The sequence below is a fragment of the Coenobita brevimanus genome, chromosome 39, assembly GCF_032717465.1.
Source record: "Coenobita brevimanus isolate Jiangsu-jjx chromosome 39, ASM3271746v2, whole genome shotgun sequence".
In the NCBI taxonomy this organism is placed as follows: domain Eukaryota; kingdom Metazoa; phylum Arthropoda; class Malacostraca; order Decapoda; family Coenobitidae; genus Coenobita; species Coenobita brevimanus.
Genome location: NC_136992.1, coordinates 29,106,135 through 29,127,071, shown reverse-complemented (window position 1 = coordinate 29,127,071; position 20,937 = coordinate 29,106,135). Strand labels below are relative to the sequence as shown.

The window sequence follows — 20,937 nt, the reverse complement described above, 5'->3', positions numbered from 1 at the left end:
AAAGAAAGGAAGATAGGTAAATAAAATACATCATCGATCTGAATAAGTTAACGATTTACATTATCATTTTTATTATTATATTTGTTAAAGTATTTATGCCTGTATTTATCATTTCTTTATCCATTCATTCACTTGAGTATAATTACCTCACTTTATTGATATACACTTTTATTTTTATTCATTAACTTGTATTTTTTTATAATTTACACACACACACACACACACACACACACACACACACAGTCCTTATAGCCTACACCAGGAGCCAGTTTTTTTTTTTTTTTTTTTTTTTTTTTTTTTTGCATCTATCATTGAGACGCCCTTGACTTCATTAAAATATTTCTTACTGTGTTTGTGTACCTATCTATCTATCTATCAAGCTATCTGTCTGAATATCTCATGTCTATCTTTATTTGTATCTATCTGCCTGTCTGTCTGTAAATGTCTCCGTCTGTTTAACTGTCTACGTATGCTGTCTGTTTCAAAGTCTATTTCGTGTGTGCAGAGAGAGAGAGAGAGAGAGAGAGAGTGAAGGTGGAGGTGTGAGGGAGGAAAGTGAAGGAGGGAGGGAAGGAGGGATGTGAAGGAACAGGTTTTAGAAGCGAGTGGTCAGTGTCTCCTCAAGGTTATTACTCCCTCACCCCTCCCTGCCCCCTATCTCCCTCCCTCCCTCACCCTCTCCCTCATCCTCCCTCCTTCTTACCACCCTCTTTCACCCCTTACCCCTCCCTCTCCTGTAATTCTCTTTCTTTCTCCCTCTGCCCCCTCCCTCTTCCTCTTCTTACCACACGCACTCTCTTTCTCTCCCTCTTTCTCTCACCCCCTCCCTCCCTTCCGTCCCTCCTCCCTCCTCTCCTCTCCCTTCTGTCCTTCTCTCTCCCTCCCTCCTTCACGTCCTTCATCCCTCCTCTCCTTTCCTCCCCTTCTTTCACTTTCCTACTAACCTTCCCTTCATGCAATCATAACCACTCCTGCTCTCTCTCTCTCTCAGTATATTACCCTCTTCCTCCCTCCTCCTCTATCCATCACTCCCTCCATCACTCTCCCTCCCTCTCCCTTTTGCCTCCTTCCCTCTTTTCTCCCTCCCTTTCTACTCTTCCTTCGTTATTCATACCTCCTTCCTATTTCCTTCTCTCTCTCTCTCCACCCACACCCACACACACACACCTCTTCATCCAACGCTCCTTTACTGCCTCCTCCCTCCTACATCTGTCCTTCCCTCCCTCCCTCCTTCCGTCAAATTCTCTCCTTCCCTCCCTCCCTTCTTCAAATCTCTCCTTCCCTCCCTCTCTCCTTCAGATTCCCTCTCTCTCTCTCCTTCAAATTCTCTCCTTCCCTCCCTCCCTCCTTCAAATTCTCTCCTTCCCTCCCTCCCTCCTTCAAATTCTCTCCTTCCCTCCCTCCCTCCTTCAAATTCTCTCCTTCCCTCCCTCCTTCAAATTCTCTCCTTCCCTCCCTCCCTCCTTCAAATTCTCTCATTCCCTCCACCCTCACTCCATTCCCTCCCGTCCTTGCATTCCTCTCTCCTTTAACCTCTTCAGCTCGATGACGTCATATTTCTTCCTTCATTAACCCTTTCAGTCTCTCTCTCTCTCTCTCTCTCTCTCTCTCTCTCTCTCGAAGGCCATCCAGTAGCAGACACAACAAAAACAACAGCAAGTACAAGGATGGTGATGGGAACATATATACTCGCATCATTTTTTTTTTAATTCATAACCTACCTACCTACCTACCTATTAGAGTTTTCCCACTATTTACCTACCTACCTACTTGAGTTTCTCCACTACCTACCTACCTACCTATTTGAGTTTCCCCACTACTTACCTACCTCCCTACTTGAGTTTCTCCACTACCTACCTACCTACATGAGTTTCTCCACTACCTACCTACCTACCTCCTTACCTGCCTACCTACTTATCTATCTGCCCACTAACCTCATCTCTCGATCTACCAATTTCCGCCCCATCACTGCCTACTTTACCTCAGACCTACCTACCTATCTGCTTACCTGACTTCTGATTCTCTACCTACTTACCTACCTACCCACCATATCTATCTATCTGCACCTTCTCTTCACAGTCTACCTTACCTCAGACCTACTTACCCATCTACTTACCTTCTCTGCGTCCCTACTTACCTTTCCTACCTACCTCACACACCTATCCATCTACCTATACTGCTTTCACCTTAACTTGGCCCAGATTTTCGTTCTTTCTCTGCCTATTTTACGTAGCACAGCGGCAGAGAAAGACAGTACGGTACTACGGCTCTACATCCCTTCTATAGCACTTCTTCGTGACTAGCATCATATTCTACTACTAATCTATTGTAACAACTCAGAATCAGTTTGGAGATACCAGTTTTTGGCTAAGTTTCAAGTCAAAAGTGTATACTGTATATCCTTCCCATAGCACTTCTTCGTGACTAGCATCATATTCTAGTATTAATGCAGAATAACACCTCAGCATGCAGTATGGAGAGAGAGCAATTTGAGGCCACATCTCCATAGCACTTCTTCGTGACTAGCATCATCTTCACACCTAGACCCTTATTATCCCTGACCTCCTCCCTATTCTCCTTCCCTCCCCACCCACCTATCTACCTACCTACCTACCGTCATTGCATCACTCCCTACCCTCTCCATCCTACCTACTTCAGCTTTTCACTTCCTACCTACCAAGCCTACTTCCCTCCCTTCCTACGTACCTACCTCCCTCTCTCCCTTCTTACCTACCTACCTGTACCTTCTTCCCCATGCACTTTTTTACCTGCCTATCTACCTGTCTACTCGTATACTGATATTGACTCTCTCTCTCTCTCTCTCTCTCTCTCCAACCTTCCCACACCATTTCCTTCCTCGTTTTACATCACGCTATCTACACACCTATCTCAGCCCTTACAGTACCACAAGGCTAGGCTACCTACTCTCTCTCTCTCTCTCTCTCTCTGATATACCGTGGTTACCACCCAGCGATATATATACCCGAGTTACTGACAAAAATTTAATATAAGAGAGGTAACATACTCAGATCCTTAACCCCTTCACTTCAATGACGAGTTACTTAAGCTTATTCTTGCAATCTCCAGACGATTTTATTCAGCTTAGGACTTAAATGGAGGGTTTAGAAATAGCCATAATCAACCCCTTCACTAAAAAAAAAAACTCTTTCATAAACTTAAGCAAAAATCGTATGGTGGTGGGAAGATTCAGAATTCAAACGACGGCCATTTACCTCTCGAACACCTTTTCTCACCTGACTACACCTGTTTACACCTGATTTTCGCCTGTTGACATCTGATTTTCACCTGTTTACACCTGGTTTTCACCTGTTTACACCTGATTTCACCTGTATTTTGGGTGTAATTAACCTGCATCCCACATTGTTAAGCGCAGTCAACATGATACAGAAAGATCAGGTATGTTCAGCCTTTGTCACTTCGGAAAATATCGTCAGAGAGAGAGAGAGAGAGAGAGAGATGCTTGTCCTCACCTTGGTACTCCCAGTTTTTAACAGCTTTAGTCCTGTGTTTATTTATTTATTTATTTTTTACTTTATAACTAACATCCCCACACTATTTTTTCCCCCGAGCTGTGGAAAGTAGATGCAGCCTTCACTTACCAGACAAGAGTTTCCCCTCAAAAGCTGGATAGAGTCGTGAATAGGCAGGAAAGAAATACGTGAAAAATGCGTCATCGAACTGAAGTGGTTTTTGGTCTCGGCCCCCTGACAGACCAACGGGGCCAGACACTCCCCAAGGCCAGCCCAGGTCGACCAGATTCTCAAAGACCTGTCCTGGGTTCGAGTTTTTTTTTTTTCCCCTTTTTTTCCCTACTTCCTTCTTCACTTTCAGCTGTACTCTTCTTCCTGTCCTTTCTTTTTCCTTTTTTTCCTTATCTTCATTTTCTTTCCCTTATTGTCTTTCTTTTTCTATTTTTTTGGAGTCATTTCGGTGTGATCGATTTTTTCTCCTGCCTGACATTGGTTCCAGTTTTTGCTTTTGTTTTCCCTTTCCTTACGTCGTCCTTTGTATGTTCTTACCTGTGTGTGTGTGTGTGTGTGTGTGTGTTCTTATATCGGTCTTAAGGCTTCACTTCACAAGAGTGCTCATCTTCATATTTTTTTTTTCTTGGTTTGATTTTCCGTCTTTCATTTCATTGATTATTTTTTTTCCTGTCTTCCACTCCTATATACTTTTTCGTCCCCAGGTATGCTCCCCCCCTTCTCTCTCTCTCTCTCTTCGGTAATTGGACAGCAGGTCATTACTGCACATTAATTTGCAGGTCAATTCACTAATAAAGGACTATATGATGTGTGTGGTCTGTAAATCTATGTAACTTTCCTCTGCGTCACTCTCCTGCCAGTTTGTCGTCGTCCTCCTCCTCCTCTTCCTCCTCCTCCTCTCATTACACCATTCTTCTTTTTTCCTTTTCCTCCGCCTGTCCCGTCCTCTTCCTTGATCCACTCTTGTCTCTTCTTTCATCCGTCGCATCCTCTTCCTTGTTTCATTCCTGTCTCTGCCTCCCCTCATCCTCATTTTTTTCTTCCCTCCTTTCTCCTAGATCATTATGTTATTCTTCTCCCTTCCTCTCCATCTTTGTCTTCCTCTTCTTCTTCCATCCTCCCTGTGGCACTCCTCTTCCTTCTCTGCTCTTCTTCTTTTATCTTTTTAATTTCTTTTATTTCTTCTTCATCTTGCTTCCCGTTTCTCATTGTCAGCCGCCTCTTCCACTTTAACTCTCTCTCTCTCTCTCTCTCTCTCTCTCTCTCTATGTCGTTCCCTTCGCGTACCCTATATCATCATTTCTCTCTCTCTCTCTCTCTCATGTTGTTCCATTCGCATACCCTATATCATCATTTCTCTTTCTCTCTCTCTCTCTCTCTGTATGTGTGTGTGTGTTTATGTATTTATGTTTGTCAGTCTATCTGTTTATCTGTCTATCTCACTTTCACTGTTTACACTTTCTCCCAGAAGAATACCAGGTTTACCCAGAATGTTTACAGAGAGTGAGACTGTAAGTGTGGCTATGTAAACATCTCGAACGGTGCACATGTGTACGTATGTGTCTGTGTCGGGTCATGATGTTTGCGGGTTTAAGAGTGAAACTACGTGTTCAGCCGTGAAAACTGTGAATGATTGACTGATTGTGTGTGTGTGTGTGTCAGCAAGTTCATATTCAATCAGTAATTATTCTCTTACGTAAATCAATGCTGTCTATGCAACCCCTATTTATGTCACGATTTTGCACCTTTTTTTATTTATTTTTTTCGTTTCTAGGCTAACTTGTACTAGTTTGTACATTCCTGTTTCGTTTCGTAAGAGAGAGAGGGGAGGGATACGCAAGACATGTGGAAGAAGGGAAATTCCCGAGAGAGAGAGAGAGAGAGAGAGAGAGAGAGAGAGAGAGAGAGATTACACACTTCGCAGACAGAGGAGGAAGCGGACGGAAGATAAAGACAAAAAAGGAAGGACAGGGTGGGGTGTGAATCTAACCAATGACATTGACCCTTCCCACTATGAGAGAGAGAGAGAGGACAAACTAAGAGACAGGAGAACAAACAGAGAATACAAAGACCCGTACCCGTTTATATTGGAGACTTCGTAGCACATCTTACTTCGGCGATTTATTTTTCATATTGCAACATACCCGTACTCTTGTTTGCATTTGAGACCCCGTAGCACATCTTCTCTGGCAACTTATTTTCCCTATTGCAACAACTTACAACAACTTATTTTGCCTATTGCAACAGACCTAAACTCCCTTGTGTAAAGATGCTAGCCTTATTTGTCGTGGAAATTCCGTGGCACCGCTTCCATTGCGATTTATTTTTCATATTGCAATTGACTTTCCACCCATTTACGTTGTTTATACCTTACAATGGCGCATATTTTCTTCTCAAAACAATTTTGCTTTACCTTAAGAAGACATTTGGAATTTTTGTTTGGAATAATAATATGCTTTCGGTACATACTAAAGTGAAAATTTACAAGTCCATGGTTAGACCAATTTTAATTTACGGGCATGAGTTATGGTACAGTACAATTGCAACAGATCAGAAAGTATTAGGATTTGAAAATAAAATACTGAGGAGGATTCTTGGGGAAAAGTGGCAAGACAGAGTTAAAATGCAAGAGTAAGGGATATTAAGAGAGTGGAACCAGTTAATGAATATGTGAGACTGTCTCGCTGGAAGTGGCTGGGGCACATATACAGAAAAGAAGGTAGTTTAATACAGGATGTGCCAGAGTGGACTGCTAGAGGAAGAAGAGGTAGAAGTAGGCCGAGGAAATCCTGGTTGAGAACAATGAAAAAAGAAGCAGGAGAGGAGTGTTGGTGGGACCTGAAGGAGATGGCAAGAGACAAATATTGGTGGAGAGAGTTCATTGAGGCCCTATGCATCCCGTGGGGTGCCACAGGAAATGACAGATTGATTGATATACCTCTCACTGACCCCTTTAAGATGATTTTCTAAAATGAATACAAATCTTGGGGCACGACTAATGTAAGAAGAGGGGGGAGAGAAGACTCAAAGATGTGAGGAAGATGTTACGAAATCTCTTAAAGGCATGGAGAATACGGGACCGAGGGAAGGCAAAAAGACAGGACACCCGAGACAGGAAGAATGACAGGAAGTGCAAACACATCAAGCACGGACGAACGTTGGTAGAAAAAAAAAAAAAGTGGAAGGCAAGGATCAGCAGAGTACATATGGGACAAAATATATACCGGTAAATAAACACGAACGAATAAGAGATAGGAAGAACATTGTGGCTGAGACTGAGTTAATTTGAAGTTGGATTTATAGAGGTGCAGGCTGAACTAAGGTAACAAACTTACGTGACAAGGAAAAAATGAACAAGACAGGAATAGGATAAAACAAGCAGATACAACCAAACAGTATATTCATCCAGAAAATAATTATCAGATACAAGCCAAACGAAGAAAGAAAATACCTCTTTTTACATAAGAGATGGGGCGGAGAATAAACTGGTAAATGTGAATAAATACCTGTAAATTAATAAGATATAACAATGAATAACAAATACGAAAAGTGTAAAACTAGAACAGTGAAACTCAGTAACAGAAAAAAAAAAAATGAAAGTACAAGATTGGGACGATTAAAACAAAAGCATAAGATCAGAACTATAAAGACGATGACAGGAACAGAAAAAACAAATAACGAAAAGTATTTATTTACAACTTACAATGGGTCTCTGGAATCCGGGACACTTCGGTTGAGAGCTATCTTGTCACTAGCTATCAAGTTGAACGCTTCCTTCTTGCTTATTTCCTGTGCTTTCAGTCCCTCCTCCCCACTCAGTCTCACCGCTTTTCCACCTTCTCCCAAACCCCTTACCACTTTCCTCTCATCCTCAGCGAAAAGTCTATCCGCTTTCATTTTTTCAATCATATCATCGTTACTCGGGAGGTTGGGATGAGGTGGTCTTTGAGGAGGGATTACAGGCTGGGGATTTGGAGGCAGATTCGGTATTGGTAACCTGTCGTCCGCATTGTCCACGTGAAGGATTTGGTTACCGTGGAAGTTATCAGGCTGTGCAACTTGAGGGATGGGATTGTGGGTTTTGGACTTGTCTAGCGCGGGTATGTGGTTCGGACCGTCTCTGGATTTGTCCTTCCTAACCTCAACGTCCGGGGTATCGATTCCCTGGTCATCGTTCTTAAACCAGAGCCCCACGAAGCCCAGGAATGTGCAGAAGGCCAGCATTTTGAAGATGAGGCCGCGACGCCGTGGGTAAAGCAATTTGACCCCCATTTTCTTGGGTATATAGAGATGGTAGTTGATCATAAGGACGAAATATAAGCGTTCGCGTTTTTTTTTTTTTTTTATAAATATATCTTATCACTGCCTGTTTTATCACAGTGTGAGAATTTCACAGCGGTTTTGATTAACGCATTGCCTTTGCTATGCGATAAAGTATCACAGACAAACTGACTAACTGAACCACTTATTTTCGTGTAAACGCCGGGCTTTCCTTACAGCGTAGGAGTCGAATCGTAGCAGACTATCATAATTCACTGTAGTCTCAAACAAGATTCAACACTCAAGCTACTACATTCAATCTTACACGATCAAATTGTCTAGCATTAGCTGTAATAGAATAGTAGTTATGACACCAATATTAGAGGATTATTGGTACATGTATTAACACACCCAGGCTCATGTATTTCCACTCGGCTGAATGAAACTGTCTGATGTTAGCTCAAAGCACTACCAGACCCAACCAGGAGATACCCTAACGTTTTACACCTCCTCACAGCACGGAGTCTGGCCACTCACTGTCACTGGTCTGGTCGGCCTCACACACACGGTTGCCTGGGAGACCAACAATTGCCTCGAGTCTGGACGTGGCAGCCCCCTTCTGTGTCGCCGGACCCGATATCCTCTGCCAAATTTTTACTCCCAGCTGTATATGAGAAGAATTTGGCTACAGTTCATAATCAATGGGCTTCTCACATTCTGTTGTAAAGCCGAATTTTTGATGTATCTAAGTTTAATGAATGACGGAGACACTGAATTGAATAAAGGTAAAATCACTGTAGCACTGTACCGATTGACATGTTTACATAGTCCGTTCCGTAGTGGCATTGACTTCGTCTTTATCTTAAAGTAAATTTTTGAAACAGGTGAACTTTGGACGGTTTGTAACTTTTATCTGTGTGTGTTTTTACACCTAAGTTTATCTAATTGATGCATAAGGATGGTAACATGACGTTTGAGAATCTTTGAGACTTATGTATGTAATTGATTTTCCGAACACCCTGTTTTCATTATGAAAAGAACACGTGAAAATTTTCATGTCAGTGTAGATGATAGATCAATAATTTAATCCTTATACGCCATGACAGGTGACATTAGGGCACTGCAAGTTGCATGTTGTAAATTATTTTTCAAATTGTCCGACCTCATTTCTCAATACCCGTGTATATATATATATATATATATATATATATATATATATATATATATATATATATATATATATATATATATATGATGGATAGAATGTTTATATGAAACTTTGTACAGTAAAAATATATTTTCCCGGTTACAATCCAATAACAATGTACAATAGCTTACTGGGTAACTTAGAGCTTTTAATTCTGTTTGTGTTGCTAAACCTACTGTACCAGAATAATCAGTTTATCAAAAAAAAAAAAAAAAAAAAATGCACATGGGGCTGTGGTATTAAAGCCTCTTGATTAGGACACTTATTATTCTAGTTAATGGCAGATGATTTTATTTAGCTGAGAAGCACCCTGCCCTTAAAGAGTTAAGAAGGGTTCAAATGAAAGTGTTAGGTATCTTCAAAAATTAATTATTAAACATTTTATAAATGGTGTTTCATTTGGCTTTTGAACATCAGTCTACAGGGCAATAATTTGCATTCTGAGTGACCAAGAATTTACTGGTATATTTGTGGTACTACTGGATGATTTGACTCCTGCACAAATTCATCTCAATCTCTCCATTGCCAGATGCCTTAATCCTGTAATGGGTTGCCACAAACAAATCGCCTCCATGTTGCCCTGTCCCCCACCATATCACTGGCCTCCCCCCAGCACACACACCCTACTCTTATAAGTCAGTATTTATTTTTCTGCTATAATTTATCACATAACTTTGAGAGTAGACTTTCCATCCTCTCCAGCCTTACTATGTCCTCCTGAGCCTTTGCTGAGAGTTTCTGTTCTATTTTCTGCAAGAGTCTTTCTTCCAGAGCAGCAACCTTTGTGTCAATCAAACTTTCAAGCTTATTTAAAAGAGTCTCATTATTAACTGGTGCATCCATGCCTCCATAAGCTTGAGAAACTTCAGTACATTTCTGGCTGTCCCTTTCAGTCATTTTACCTCCACTTTGCTTCAGGGAGGACTGGATCTTACTTTGGTCATACATGCCACTCTTGAAGGACAGAGGGAAGCTACTTGCTGGATCTGTGACACTGCCAAACAACTGTTCCATAGGTGACAATGACTCAGGTCTTCTTGTTTGTGACACCATTTCCATAATTGGTCCAAATTTTGTTTGTTTCAGCTGGGATTCACTTTCAGTATTCATGAGTAAGAACAGTTTTTCAATTAGATCTTTTTGCTGATTTTTTAAATTTCCCATTTTCTCATTTTTACTACATGTACTCTCCTCTCTGTCACTTTCACAATTCCCGTGTTCATTCTGTATTGATAATTTTTCCAACTTATTTCCTAAGGAACATTTCACAGTCTCCTCATGACAGTTGGTATCATAACTGGTCTCAATAATCTGTCTGTTTCTCTCCTTTAACTTTTGACTGTTTACTGCAGAAGAATGAAAATTTTCTGTTGAGTATTTATCCAGGTTACTGATTTTCTTTTCCTCAGTCACCTCACTTCTCCCTGGGACAATCGTATTTGGTGTCAATAATCTCCCTCCCGTCATTGTCCCCATCAGCAAGGACATAAGAGCCATTGGGTTGTTGCCGTTTATTTCATCACTGTTATTTCTAGCACCATTGAAGGCCTCAAGCATGTGACGGAACTTTGTAGCTTCTTTGGACATCTGCACTTCCTTTTCCTGAAGAACCGCAGACAAATGGGCACTTCCAAACCTGTTCATACTGGCAGAAGTGTTGGTATCTGTGGTCACGACATGAAACGCATAAATCCACACGGAATCCACATGACACGTTGCCTTCAGCTTAAGCCATACCATATCCTTTGGCATGTCAAACCGAACCTCACATTTATACATGCTCGAGTCTCCAAAATCACCCACCAGCTCACCATGAATAGTTTTGAGGTACTCCTGATGGGGCCCAGAGCATACTTCCACCACTCTAGCCTCAGACACTAGAACAGCACCTACAACAAGCTGAATTTTCGTACATTTTGGTCCAGTTTCGTTTGGCCTGAGGTTAGGGGTCCGTAACTGGGCTTTAGGCACAAGTTGGATAGTACAGCCTTCCCCGGACTCTCCGGAAGGTGGTCGTGTCAGGCTGAGACATTTATCCTCATCCAGAAGTTGTTCCAGTTCTCCATCAGGGAATATAGCCGATTCTTGGATGATGCTACTAAATTTAATGCCATTTTCAGGGATCCAGTTGCTCTGTGCTTCCATCTTGTTTGTTGACACACCAAACAGCTGATTCACATGGTGAAAACGTCATTGTAACTGATGTTTAGCGTAATGGTAATGATATTTTTCAAACATTAATATCTATATAATATTTGCTATACCTTTCTTTACCACATTTTATCCGCATTAGCATATATAATATTGATCCTGTAAATGTTTTTCCTTGTAAATGAAACAAAGGACTTGATTAGTATACAGTTTTTATATGACGTTGCTTCGGAAAGATTCAAGTATATTTATGGTAGTTTGCATTATATAAATATTTGTTGACATCATCCCTTTGTAGTAAAGTAATGGCTGCCTATGAGGTGTCTGTGATTGGTGAATTTGGTGGAAGCTTGTACCCATAACCAAAATAGATGGAACGAAACTGGTGTGAAGAAGTGACGCTCAAGAACGGACATATTGAACTATCGTCATAAGTGAAATCTGGTTCCTCTGTAGGTATAGAAATTGCCTGTATTCATCGTTACCGTTTATTAGTTTAGTACACGAAATATATACAAATTATTTTTTTTTAAGCATGTAGCTTTTTGTTCATTTGTTTTTTTGATGAATTTAGTTTTTCTTGAGGGGAGCATCATGAACATAACATGGCAGCACTGGGAAGGATAAAGAGTGTTATGTATATGGTGGTATAGTAATGCAGATTGCAGCATCTCTGGCTGTCCCGGTGTGTGGCTTATGCAAAGGTGTAGTAAAGGATATAGGGAGGGACAGGCTACAAGAGTGTGGTGAGGTAGGTTTGTTTCACGTAAGTCTAGATAGAAATGTTGGTATAGTGTAGTTTTATGTAATATAGGGGAGAACGTAGCGGGGGGGGGGGGATGGTAAATTATGGTCTTTCGTTTTCAGCTTTCTTTAAAGATATTTACCACCATTTCTTCTGCACATCATAACCATTTTTATTTAATGATATTATCACCATTTCGTCAGCAGATCATAACCTTGGAGGTAATGATTGTTTGGACTAACAGTGCCCCTGTGGGTTAAGTTACCAGGTAGAAGTAAGAATTATGTTTTATGTTACCATATTAATCATCGGCAAACTGCAGGACTCACTAACAAATGAAAATTTTATGACAGATCATCTTTCATAACTGTGGTTGTTAATTCTTTAGCCTTTATCATTCTTTTTCTGTGTCTGCCCTCTCCTATTTCTCCCATCTTTCCTGTCACGTCTTACTGCTTTTCTTTCCCTTACAGGTGGTTTTACATTGAGTGACAAGCCAAATGGTTTCTTGTAAGCCAAGAAACCATTTATGACGCTGGGTGGTAAACATATAACCAAACCATACGTGCTCCCTACGTGTCAACAAGTGGGTTGGTGGAGGGTTAGTGCCCCTCCCCGTAAAACAAATAACTCAAAGTCAAATGGCCACCCCTTAGGGGATTGTGGCATCTGGCAATAGATAGATAGATAGATTAATGACACCAGGATTCTGCAGAAATATCATTCATGTTAGTGAAAATTATATTTACTTATAACACCCAGATTCTGCGAAAATAAAAATTATGTTCATTGCAAATTCTGCAAAAATAACATGCTACCCAAGAGCACGAAGTTAGGTTTGTTGATGTCAGCGGTGGCGTCATACGGAGGACAAGGGGTCAATTTAGGCCCAAAACTCGTTCATCCCCAAATTCAGGTAGATTAGGTTAGGGTAAATTAAGTTATGTTTGGTTGAATTGGGTTAGGCTAAGTCATAGGAGATTAGGTTAGTTGGGACGAATGATATATGACAGACTGACTCAGGAGCCAAATCAACCTAAAAGTTTGACATGGTGGGTGTCGGCTTGTAATGATTTGCATGTAAAATATGAGGTTGTATAGTTGCTATCTTCAATATTACGTTTTTCTGCAACTTTTGAAAGCTATCTCAGTGGTAGGTATGTTCTAGGTTTAAAAAAAAAAAAAAAAAAAAAAAAAAAAAAAAAAAGCTAATTGTAAATTCTATGCATGGGAGCTCTCCTGCAGTGTCACCTTAATTTTATATATATATATATATATATATATATATATATATATATATATATATATGTATGGGTATATATTTTTCTCATTTGAGAGGAGCATGTGGAGTCACATGGAGAGACAGACTGACAAATAAGGAAGTGAAGGATTGTTGTGGTGTGGATGTGGATGTGATAGGAAGTGTTAGGAGAAACACACTGAGGTGGCCAAAAGGAAGTGTTAGGAGAAACACACTGAGGTGGTTTGGCCATGTGGAGAGGATGGAGGGTGAGAGACTGACGAGGAGAGTGTATGTGAGTGAGGTGGAGGGGGGGAGAAGGAGGGGGAGGCCGAGGATGAGATGGAGGGATGGGGTGGAGAGGTATATGAGAGAGGGGTGTGTGAGTTGGGAGCAGGGCAGTGAAATGGTGGGGGACAGGGTGACGTGGAGGCGATTTGTTTGTGGCCACCCTGTATGGGATTGAGGCGTTTGGCAATATATATATATATATATATATATATATATATATAAAACCGTATATATATACTGTACATGTATGTACAGACATTAATGCATCATTTTGATCTAAGATGTACTGGGTATTTCATCTCAACAGACTGGCACTGCTCCTTCGGCATGAGGAAGTTACCTTCAGTGGGCCGTTGGACTGATGTCTTCCATAAGGCCTTTGTTCTGACATGTGTTGGTGTGACCTTGTATGGAATGGCCGATGTTGGATCTCGCATGTACAACTACTTTTATGTAGTCAAACCACAGCTGATGGCTGAAGCTGAGCGACAGAAGAAGGAGGCTGAAGAGAGTGGAGAGGTTGATATTGCACTGCCCCTGAAGGCTTAGTGACAAAAAACTAAGACAGGACTGCAGCACCGTGACTTGCCTTTGTTGACTGTGTTGAACAGTTTGAATACAGCTGTATTTTTTTGGAGGTATAGTGTTCTTGCAAAGCAGAAAAAAATAATCCCATACAGAGCAAGTTTGCATCTCAGAGAAAGTCTTTACACTCTTCTTTTATTCAGAGTGGCATCTTTTTAAATACAGCTGGAAATAATTTACAGTACTTTATCCATCACAAAAGCTTCATTCTCACCAGTAAACAGTTTTCCTTGTGGGAAATTTATTCCTTCACAAAAAAAAAAAAAAAAAAGGAAAAATTGGAAAATCACTTGTTTTCATGACCACCAAAATGTTGCTAAGTATACAGTCATTGATGAGGTTGCCATTGAGCCGCCTGTCCATGGTATCTGCCACCCGATGCCTGAGTCAAAGTGCTTGGGCATGTAAGTCAGCACCTCAAGTTCCCCCAGCTCTGTGGAAACTGGGCCGACTCAACCACGTAGCCATAGCAACGCCAGACCTCCAGGCCAGTACTGCTTTATACAGGTGAGACATTTTTAGGCATAGCTTTGTGGGCTGTATTTTAAGTGGCATAGGAGCTTTCATAGCACCTCTTCCTTGGTGAGTTGTTCTGCATATTCGTTATTGTATTTTATTTGAACCTTTTTAATATCAACATGTTTTGCATCAGCCCTGGTAATTATAAAAGTATACAGTACTGTATTAAGACGTTATGTGCAGATTAAATCTCCATAGCCACTCAGAATATGCCCGTTTCATAAAAGGCCTTATTATATTCATGTATTTTTGACTATTGATATCTGTCTTGTGTGTCCCCAGATGCCTTGCGCAAAGTGAATGATAATAAACGTATCATTTTCACATCACCCTGCCCTCCATCATCAGGTGGCCTTCTTTAAACCTCACCACTGACATTCATATACTGTACAGTATTGTACCTCTACCCTGCCTCTACCTCATCGTTGGGCTCCCTCTCCCCCTCTCTCTGTCCACCTCACATGCATTCATTTTGCTTGTCCAGATCATCTAAGCTATTTCAGGACTGTATAGTATATTCACATCAACACCACAGTGCCCTTGAACTCCCTCATTTGTCCATCTGTTGCTCCATGTAATTCCACGCACTGTACTCCCTTTCGATGATTCATTCCATTTTTTTACTCATGACTGGTGTCTTATCAGCAGAGTCTAAGCTTCACTTGCATGCTGTTGATTTTATGGAATATTTTAGAGGAAAACTGTAAGGTACTGTACAGATGTAAAATTTTCCAGTGTGTGTTTTGACTGGGAAAAGTTAGATTTTAGTTCTAGGTTAGTTCTGTGTCTGACTTTACAGTGTCTTATTAGTGGTTTGTATTACTAATGCTGTACAGTGAAGCATGGCATACTGTGTTTGTTTTAATTGAGCTTATGTTTAACAGTTACATGTATTAACACCTTGATATTGTTTGACTTTTACATTCACTGTCCATTTCATATAGATATTAATGTTGAAATATAGGTGCTTCTTATTGAACACCTTAATCTAGAGGATGTACTTGCACTAGGCAGTTTTATTAAATCTAGAGGATGTACTTGCACTAGGCAGTTTTATTCAGCTTAGAGAGAGGCCTCTTTAGATTGCAGGAGTTAGAAACACTCCAATGACTCTGTCAACCCAGAGATGTGTTTTGTTTTTACTCTAGCAAATACAAGATTATTTTATTCAGTTTAGGAGAGGTCGCTTTGGAGGATGTTTGTTGTAAAAGTGTGGAGTAATTAATATATTTTCTCAAAAAGTTGCTGATTCATAATAAATGTACTTTAGGGTAAAAAATGAGTGACTTCTTATAACCTCTGATCTTGAAGCTAAAGCTCAAAAGTCATAGACATTAAATCTAATGTCTCAAGTGAATAAAGTAAGTGAAACAATGAATGTCCTCACCAATACAGACAGTGGTCCTTGTAAATCATGGTTATGTTCCAAAATATCATAGCATGTTCCATACCATTGCTAACATTAAGTGAGACTGACAAATTAGCTTTATAGGTAACAGTGGAAATTCAGTAGGCAGTTTTTCTGTGATATACTGTGGACTTGATAAAAATAAACAGCTAGTGTAGAAAAAATACAATAAAATAAAATTTACGAGGACATAACCATGCAGGGTGGTCTGTATTGTACACCTCAAGTCTGTCTTGAGTTGCATGGACAGCTCAGTCTGCAAGTTTGAAGAATTCAAAATTTTTCCAGCCTCTTAACATTACTAATTACTATGCAGTAAATGAATGTAAACAATTAAAGATTGTAATACTGTATATGAAAAGGGTTGGCCGTAGAAAGTAGAAAATTATGCAAGGTAGACATCAGTAATGCTGACTAAGCCCTCCCCACAACGCAGAAAATTGCAGCTGAGACAAAAGGGGCACAGAACATTGATCATCCTGTATAACTGCTCTTTTTAACTCCAGGGATGTGCTTGGTGCAACAGTAAGTGGTGAAGAGGATCTCCCTGAGCATGGCGTCACCACGGTTTTTGTCACGCTAGATAACACCAAACTTGAGCTCCTACACCCACTCGGAGAAAATAGCCCCATTCAGGTAAGGGATCAAAGTGAGCTGTATTCTTTCCACTTCAAAAAAATTGCATTCTCGATCTTGAATGCAGAGCTGTAACAAGAATATTATGCTAGTCACAGAGAAGTGCTTTGGAAAGAATGTAAAGTCATAGAAAGGTTACGGTAAGGTGCTGTATGATCTTATTCTGCCTTTTAGCTGTGGAGGATGAGCTGCAAAAGGATGAATAACTATGCCAGGTTAAGGTGAGTGGATTATAGTGAGTAGTGGTATAAGAAGAGCATGAAAGATTGTGTTTGGAGAAATTTTAAATATTGCAATTCAGATTTATCATTTATTACAGGTTCTTTGGGAATTACAATGCTGGTAGATTGAAAAATATTCCTTAGAGTCTCAAATTTCTTATTTAGAGTATTATCCTGAACACACTGTGTTGGTAATTAGCTTCATTTTGCAGAGGTGAAGGATTGTTGAGTAGATGAGACTTCTGGGTATGTATGAAACTACAGTAGAGTCTGCCCTTGTCTAGCACGGTTAATTGCTTTGTACCCCTACCGTGTTAGAGAAATTTCATGTTACAGGGACTCTTGAAATTCCCTATTTCCTTCCACACCCCTGCCCAAAGTCCACTTTTTCAATCCCTTGTGGTGCAAAAATTTTTTATACCCTCCAATTTTAACCTCCTAGAAAGCATTCATATGGTTCAAAAAATCATAAAAGAATATTATTACAGTTAAAAGCCTCAATTTATTTACCTTATGGGAGGATAAGAGGAGACACACTATGCTGGAGAGGAGGTAGAGAGGAGAGCACTGGTTAAAATCCTTCAAAGTCAGTAGCACTTATAACATTTCTCACATCATCATCTATGTTATCCATGGCTTCACATCATTATCTATGTTATCTATGGCTTCACATTATCATCTATGTTACCCATGGCTTCACATCATCATCTTTGTTATCCATGGCTTCACATCATCATCTGTGTTATCCATGGCTTCACATCATCATCAGTGTTATCCATGGCTTCTTCTTCCTGCTGGTGTTGGATATCCTCTTTCTATGATTCATCTCATCACCACCTGCCCGGTTCAAATAAGTGTGTTAGCTTCATCAGTGGCCGTGTTAGATGCGATAGTGCTTATTATACCGTGTTAGACCATTTTCGTGTTAGCAAAAACTGTGTTAGATGAGGATATAAAATAAAAAATAATTTGGTTTTACGCCAGGTATCCCCGAAGGGCTAAGGCGTTGCCCCTGAATAGAGGACTTTTGGACTGGAGCGTGTAGCATTTTATGACCGGATGCCCTTCCTCTTGTCTACCAATGACCCTTGGGTGGATTCAATCCTCCGACCCTTCGGTCAGAGCGGAGCGCTCTAACCCACTGAGCCACGGCTGCTATATATGTATATATGTATATTGCTAGGGACAGGATATGTGCTCATGTTCATATTGTGGATGGTGATATTTGTGCTGCATTTCAGAATTTCCTGGACAAGAACAAAAGTGGTGGCCTTCATCACATCTGCATTGAAGTTGACAATATCAAAGCAGCCATGGAAGACCTGAAGGCACACAAGATCCGCTGCCTGTCTAAAGAGCCTCGTATAGGAGCTCATGGCAAGCCGGTTGTCTTCCTCCATCCTAAAGATTGTGCAGGGGTGTTGATTGAATTAGAAGAGGTGTAATTAGATAAAGGTGAGCATGTTTAGGAGTTATTCTCTTCAGCCAGAGGGTGTCATATTTCAATTTATTCTTGCATTATCTAGAGTGTTAGAGTCAAATTAGGAGAAACTTTTTGCACTGGAGGGGTTTAATATAGCCTTTATTAACCCCTTCATCATGAGAGGTCTTTACCAAATTTGAACACAATTGTCTGGAAATAGGAAGAATAAAATGAAGACTGTCAGTGTCATGAAGGGGTAAACAAACTGTGTCAGAGTTGAAATATGACTAAATCTAGAAAGATGTAAATATGAGACTGATTGGGGAAAACAGTAGTTGCATTGAATATTTTGGCTGAAACGCTGTAAATTCAGCTTAAATTGGTCATATTTTTGTGCTGCAGCTTATGAAGTGCAGTATGTAGAGCTTATTTTTGTGTAGATTGTGTTCCCAGCAGGACTTCATCAGTAGTATGGTTTTAAAAGTGTAGTGTTGTGTTACTAGCTTCATGGGAGGGAAGTCAGGGAGGAATTGTACCATACAAGGATATTGCAATGTAATGATGAGTTCACAGTCAAAAATACTGTATTGTACTCTACTTTTTTCTCATTTTTTGTTTGTTTATGTGAATTATTGCTTTCATAAGCCAGTGCTTAATGATGATTAGATTTGGAGTTGTAAATGGAAAATATAAATGATTATAACTCCAGCCCTGTGTTTTTGCTAAACATGTTTGTGCCACTCAGGTTCAGGCATTAGAAATTATTTCACTTAATTCATCATCTGATTTAATGGATTTGTGAGTAATTTTCTCTTTTCCAAGTAACCTTTTAATACATTAGGTGGTAACCATATGCAGTAACAAATAAATTGTTGCTTGGTAGTATAGACTATAGAGGGTTCAGGCACTTAAAACTTCATGTTACCCATAGGTTCTCAAGTCCTTTGGGTAGCTGTAGCTTATTCCTTACACTGTACCCACTTAAGAGCAGGTGACTGGTGTGGCCCATCTCTGGGCCTCCACACTCCTGTTGAGGCAGTGCATGATTGAATGATGAATGGAAGGTGTATAATGTTAGGTTGTTAAGTTACTGACATTTGAAAATTGCTCTTTTACTGTAAGTTGTAACATAATGATATCCAGCACTTCATGTGGTGCACAAGTACCTGATTTTGGCCTTCACCAAAAACCAATTTTGTTCCCATGAAAGAGATTGTGTTGAGGTTATGGTACAGTATGTCAGATGGTAGGTCAGTTTCTTTTGTGGCTTAGCTGTAATAAAATTAACAGATTTAGATGCAGAGTAGATTTTTTTTGTATGTCATTATTATATTTTTTGAAATACACTATGTATTGTAATGAGATGAAAACACGTGGTGAAATTATGAATAATCATCTGTCAGACCAGACTGAAAAGAAGTGGGCAGGAAGAGGCATTATATAAGATCTGTCAGACCAGACTGAAAAGAAGTGGGCAGGAAGAGGCATTATATAAGATTTGCATATCATCATATGATTGTATGTGTGGTTAGCTGGAATCTATCTATACCCCGTGATGATTGCAATATTTAAAAAGAAACTCACTTCCAAGATGTATGTTGGAATTACTTACCGCATACAGATCTTCAAACAGTGATCTCGAGTAGGGCAGGTTTGTGTGCTGTTGCCTGAACACAAGGGGTATACATCTTATGGCTTGAAGTCTTCAGCCTAATAGTACCCTTCATGAACACTCTTTAGATATTTATCACATAAACTCCCCTTTCCAGAGCCACAAGTTCACTTGGCCAAGTTAGAGTGGCCAGTACCTTTTTCTAGTTCATATACTGTATCCTGGAATTATGTTTGAGAGGAATATTGGCTAACAGTAAACTACAGTGTCTGACCTTCCTTATTCCCCCAGCACACCAGTTTTGTGTGACAGCATGTAGATCCAACAACTTAGTTTATGTTACATGCCCATATGTCTGTTTTCAGGTTTAAGATTTCTGTGAGAGGAATTATGAATCTTTCAGATTATGATGATGATAATTTTTTAATGCACCAAATGGGATGGTCATGCCATGACTGCCTCCGAGCTGTTTTGTTCTCACATACCTCTGACAATCTGTCACTTCTCTTCCTTATCCTTTTATCTCACCAGAGTGACAGACAGTGAGAGGTGTATGAGAACAAAATATCTTGTAGGAGTTATGGCATGACCATCCTGTTGTGAGAGTGGGGACACTCTAATATATACATATATTTTTTAAAGACATTCTTCAGCATCCCGTGCATTTGCAGTCTGTTGATTATATCCAAACCATCTGATATTTTTTTAACCATTCAGTAATTTTGCATCTCAGCTACTTTCATCCCATACACTACCAACACAAAGTATAATTCATAAACAACTACTCTACCCTCACTGTAATGCTGTCCACCACACTTACTTACCTCATGCACTTAACTCTCACAACCCAGACAATCCTTCAGTATTACCTCATCATCTACTGGGAGCACCTAGATTATAGCAGTCCATTGAGGTCATCTCCAGATCAGCCTGGAGAAGTAGCAGCAGTTCACCATATGTATGTGGAAGTTGCATCACAGTTATTTGGTAAGTAACTAACTCATGGTAGGAACAACTGTGGTAATCTGTTCCAGTTAACACCAGATGATTTTATGCAGCTTAGAGTCCAAGGATCTTTAATGTGTTGCCCCATGAGGGACATAGGAGCCCAGGGCTAGGCAAGTTGGTCTTGCACT

General features: G+C 40.2%; 3 protein-coding genes across 9 annotated transcripts in view; 1 reads left to right on the top strand and 2 right to left on the bottom strand.

Moving 5' to 3' along the window:
- LOC145396769 (putative N-acetylgalactosaminyltransferase 9) overlaps window positions 1-8,179 on the bottom strand; it is a 96,501-nt gene extending 88,322 nt beyond the window's left edge. The window contains exon 1 of the mRNA XM_080270055.1: window positions 7,207-8,179. Within this exon, the coding sequence (XP_080126181.1) occupies window positions 7,207-7,808 (602 nt within the window). The 5' untranslated portion in view covers window positions 7,809-8,179. The remainder of the gene's footprint in view (window positions 1-7,206) is intronic.
- LOC145396770 (ethylmalonyl-CoA/methylmalonyl-CoA epimerase-like) overlaps window positions 1-19,362 on the top strand; it is an 82,098-nt gene extending 62,736 nt beyond the window's left edge. The window contains exons 1-4 of one of the 7 annotated variants that reach the window (XM_080270057.1): window positions 11,437-11,573; window positions 13,705-14,489; window positions 16,416-16,545; window positions 18,008-19,362. In XM_080270057.1, the coding sequence (XP_080126183.1) occupies window positions 14,281-14,489; window positions 16,416-16,545; window positions 18,008-18,211 (543 nt within the window). In that variant the 5' untranslated portion in view covers window positions 11,437-11,573; window positions 13,705-14,280 and the 3' untranslated portion in view covers window positions 18,212-19,362. Of the gene's footprint in view, window positions 1-11,436; window positions 11,574-11,735; window positions 11,888-12,072; window positions 12,088-13,704; window positions 14,490-16,415; window positions 16,546-18,007 lie in introns of those variants that run through there. The other 6 variants (XM_080270056.1, XM_080270060.1, XM_080270061.1 and 3 more) reach the window with 6 other exon arrangements.
- On the bottom strand, window positions 9,369-11,115 carry LOC145396767 (uncharacterized). The gene has a single exon (XM_080270054.1). The coding sequence runs from the start codon at window positions 11,113-11,115 to the stop codon at window positions 9,625-9,627; it is 1,491 nt and encodes a 496-aa protein (XP_080126180.1). The 3' UTR covers window positions 9,369-9,624.
- Window positions 19,363-20,937: the final 1,575 nt, after the last annotated feature.

Excerpts from the sequence above, each read along its gene's own strand:
- LOC145396767 (XM_080270054.1), bottom strand. The coding sequence starts at position 11,115 with ATGGAAGCACAGAGCAACTGGATCCCTGAAAATGGCATTAAATTTAGT.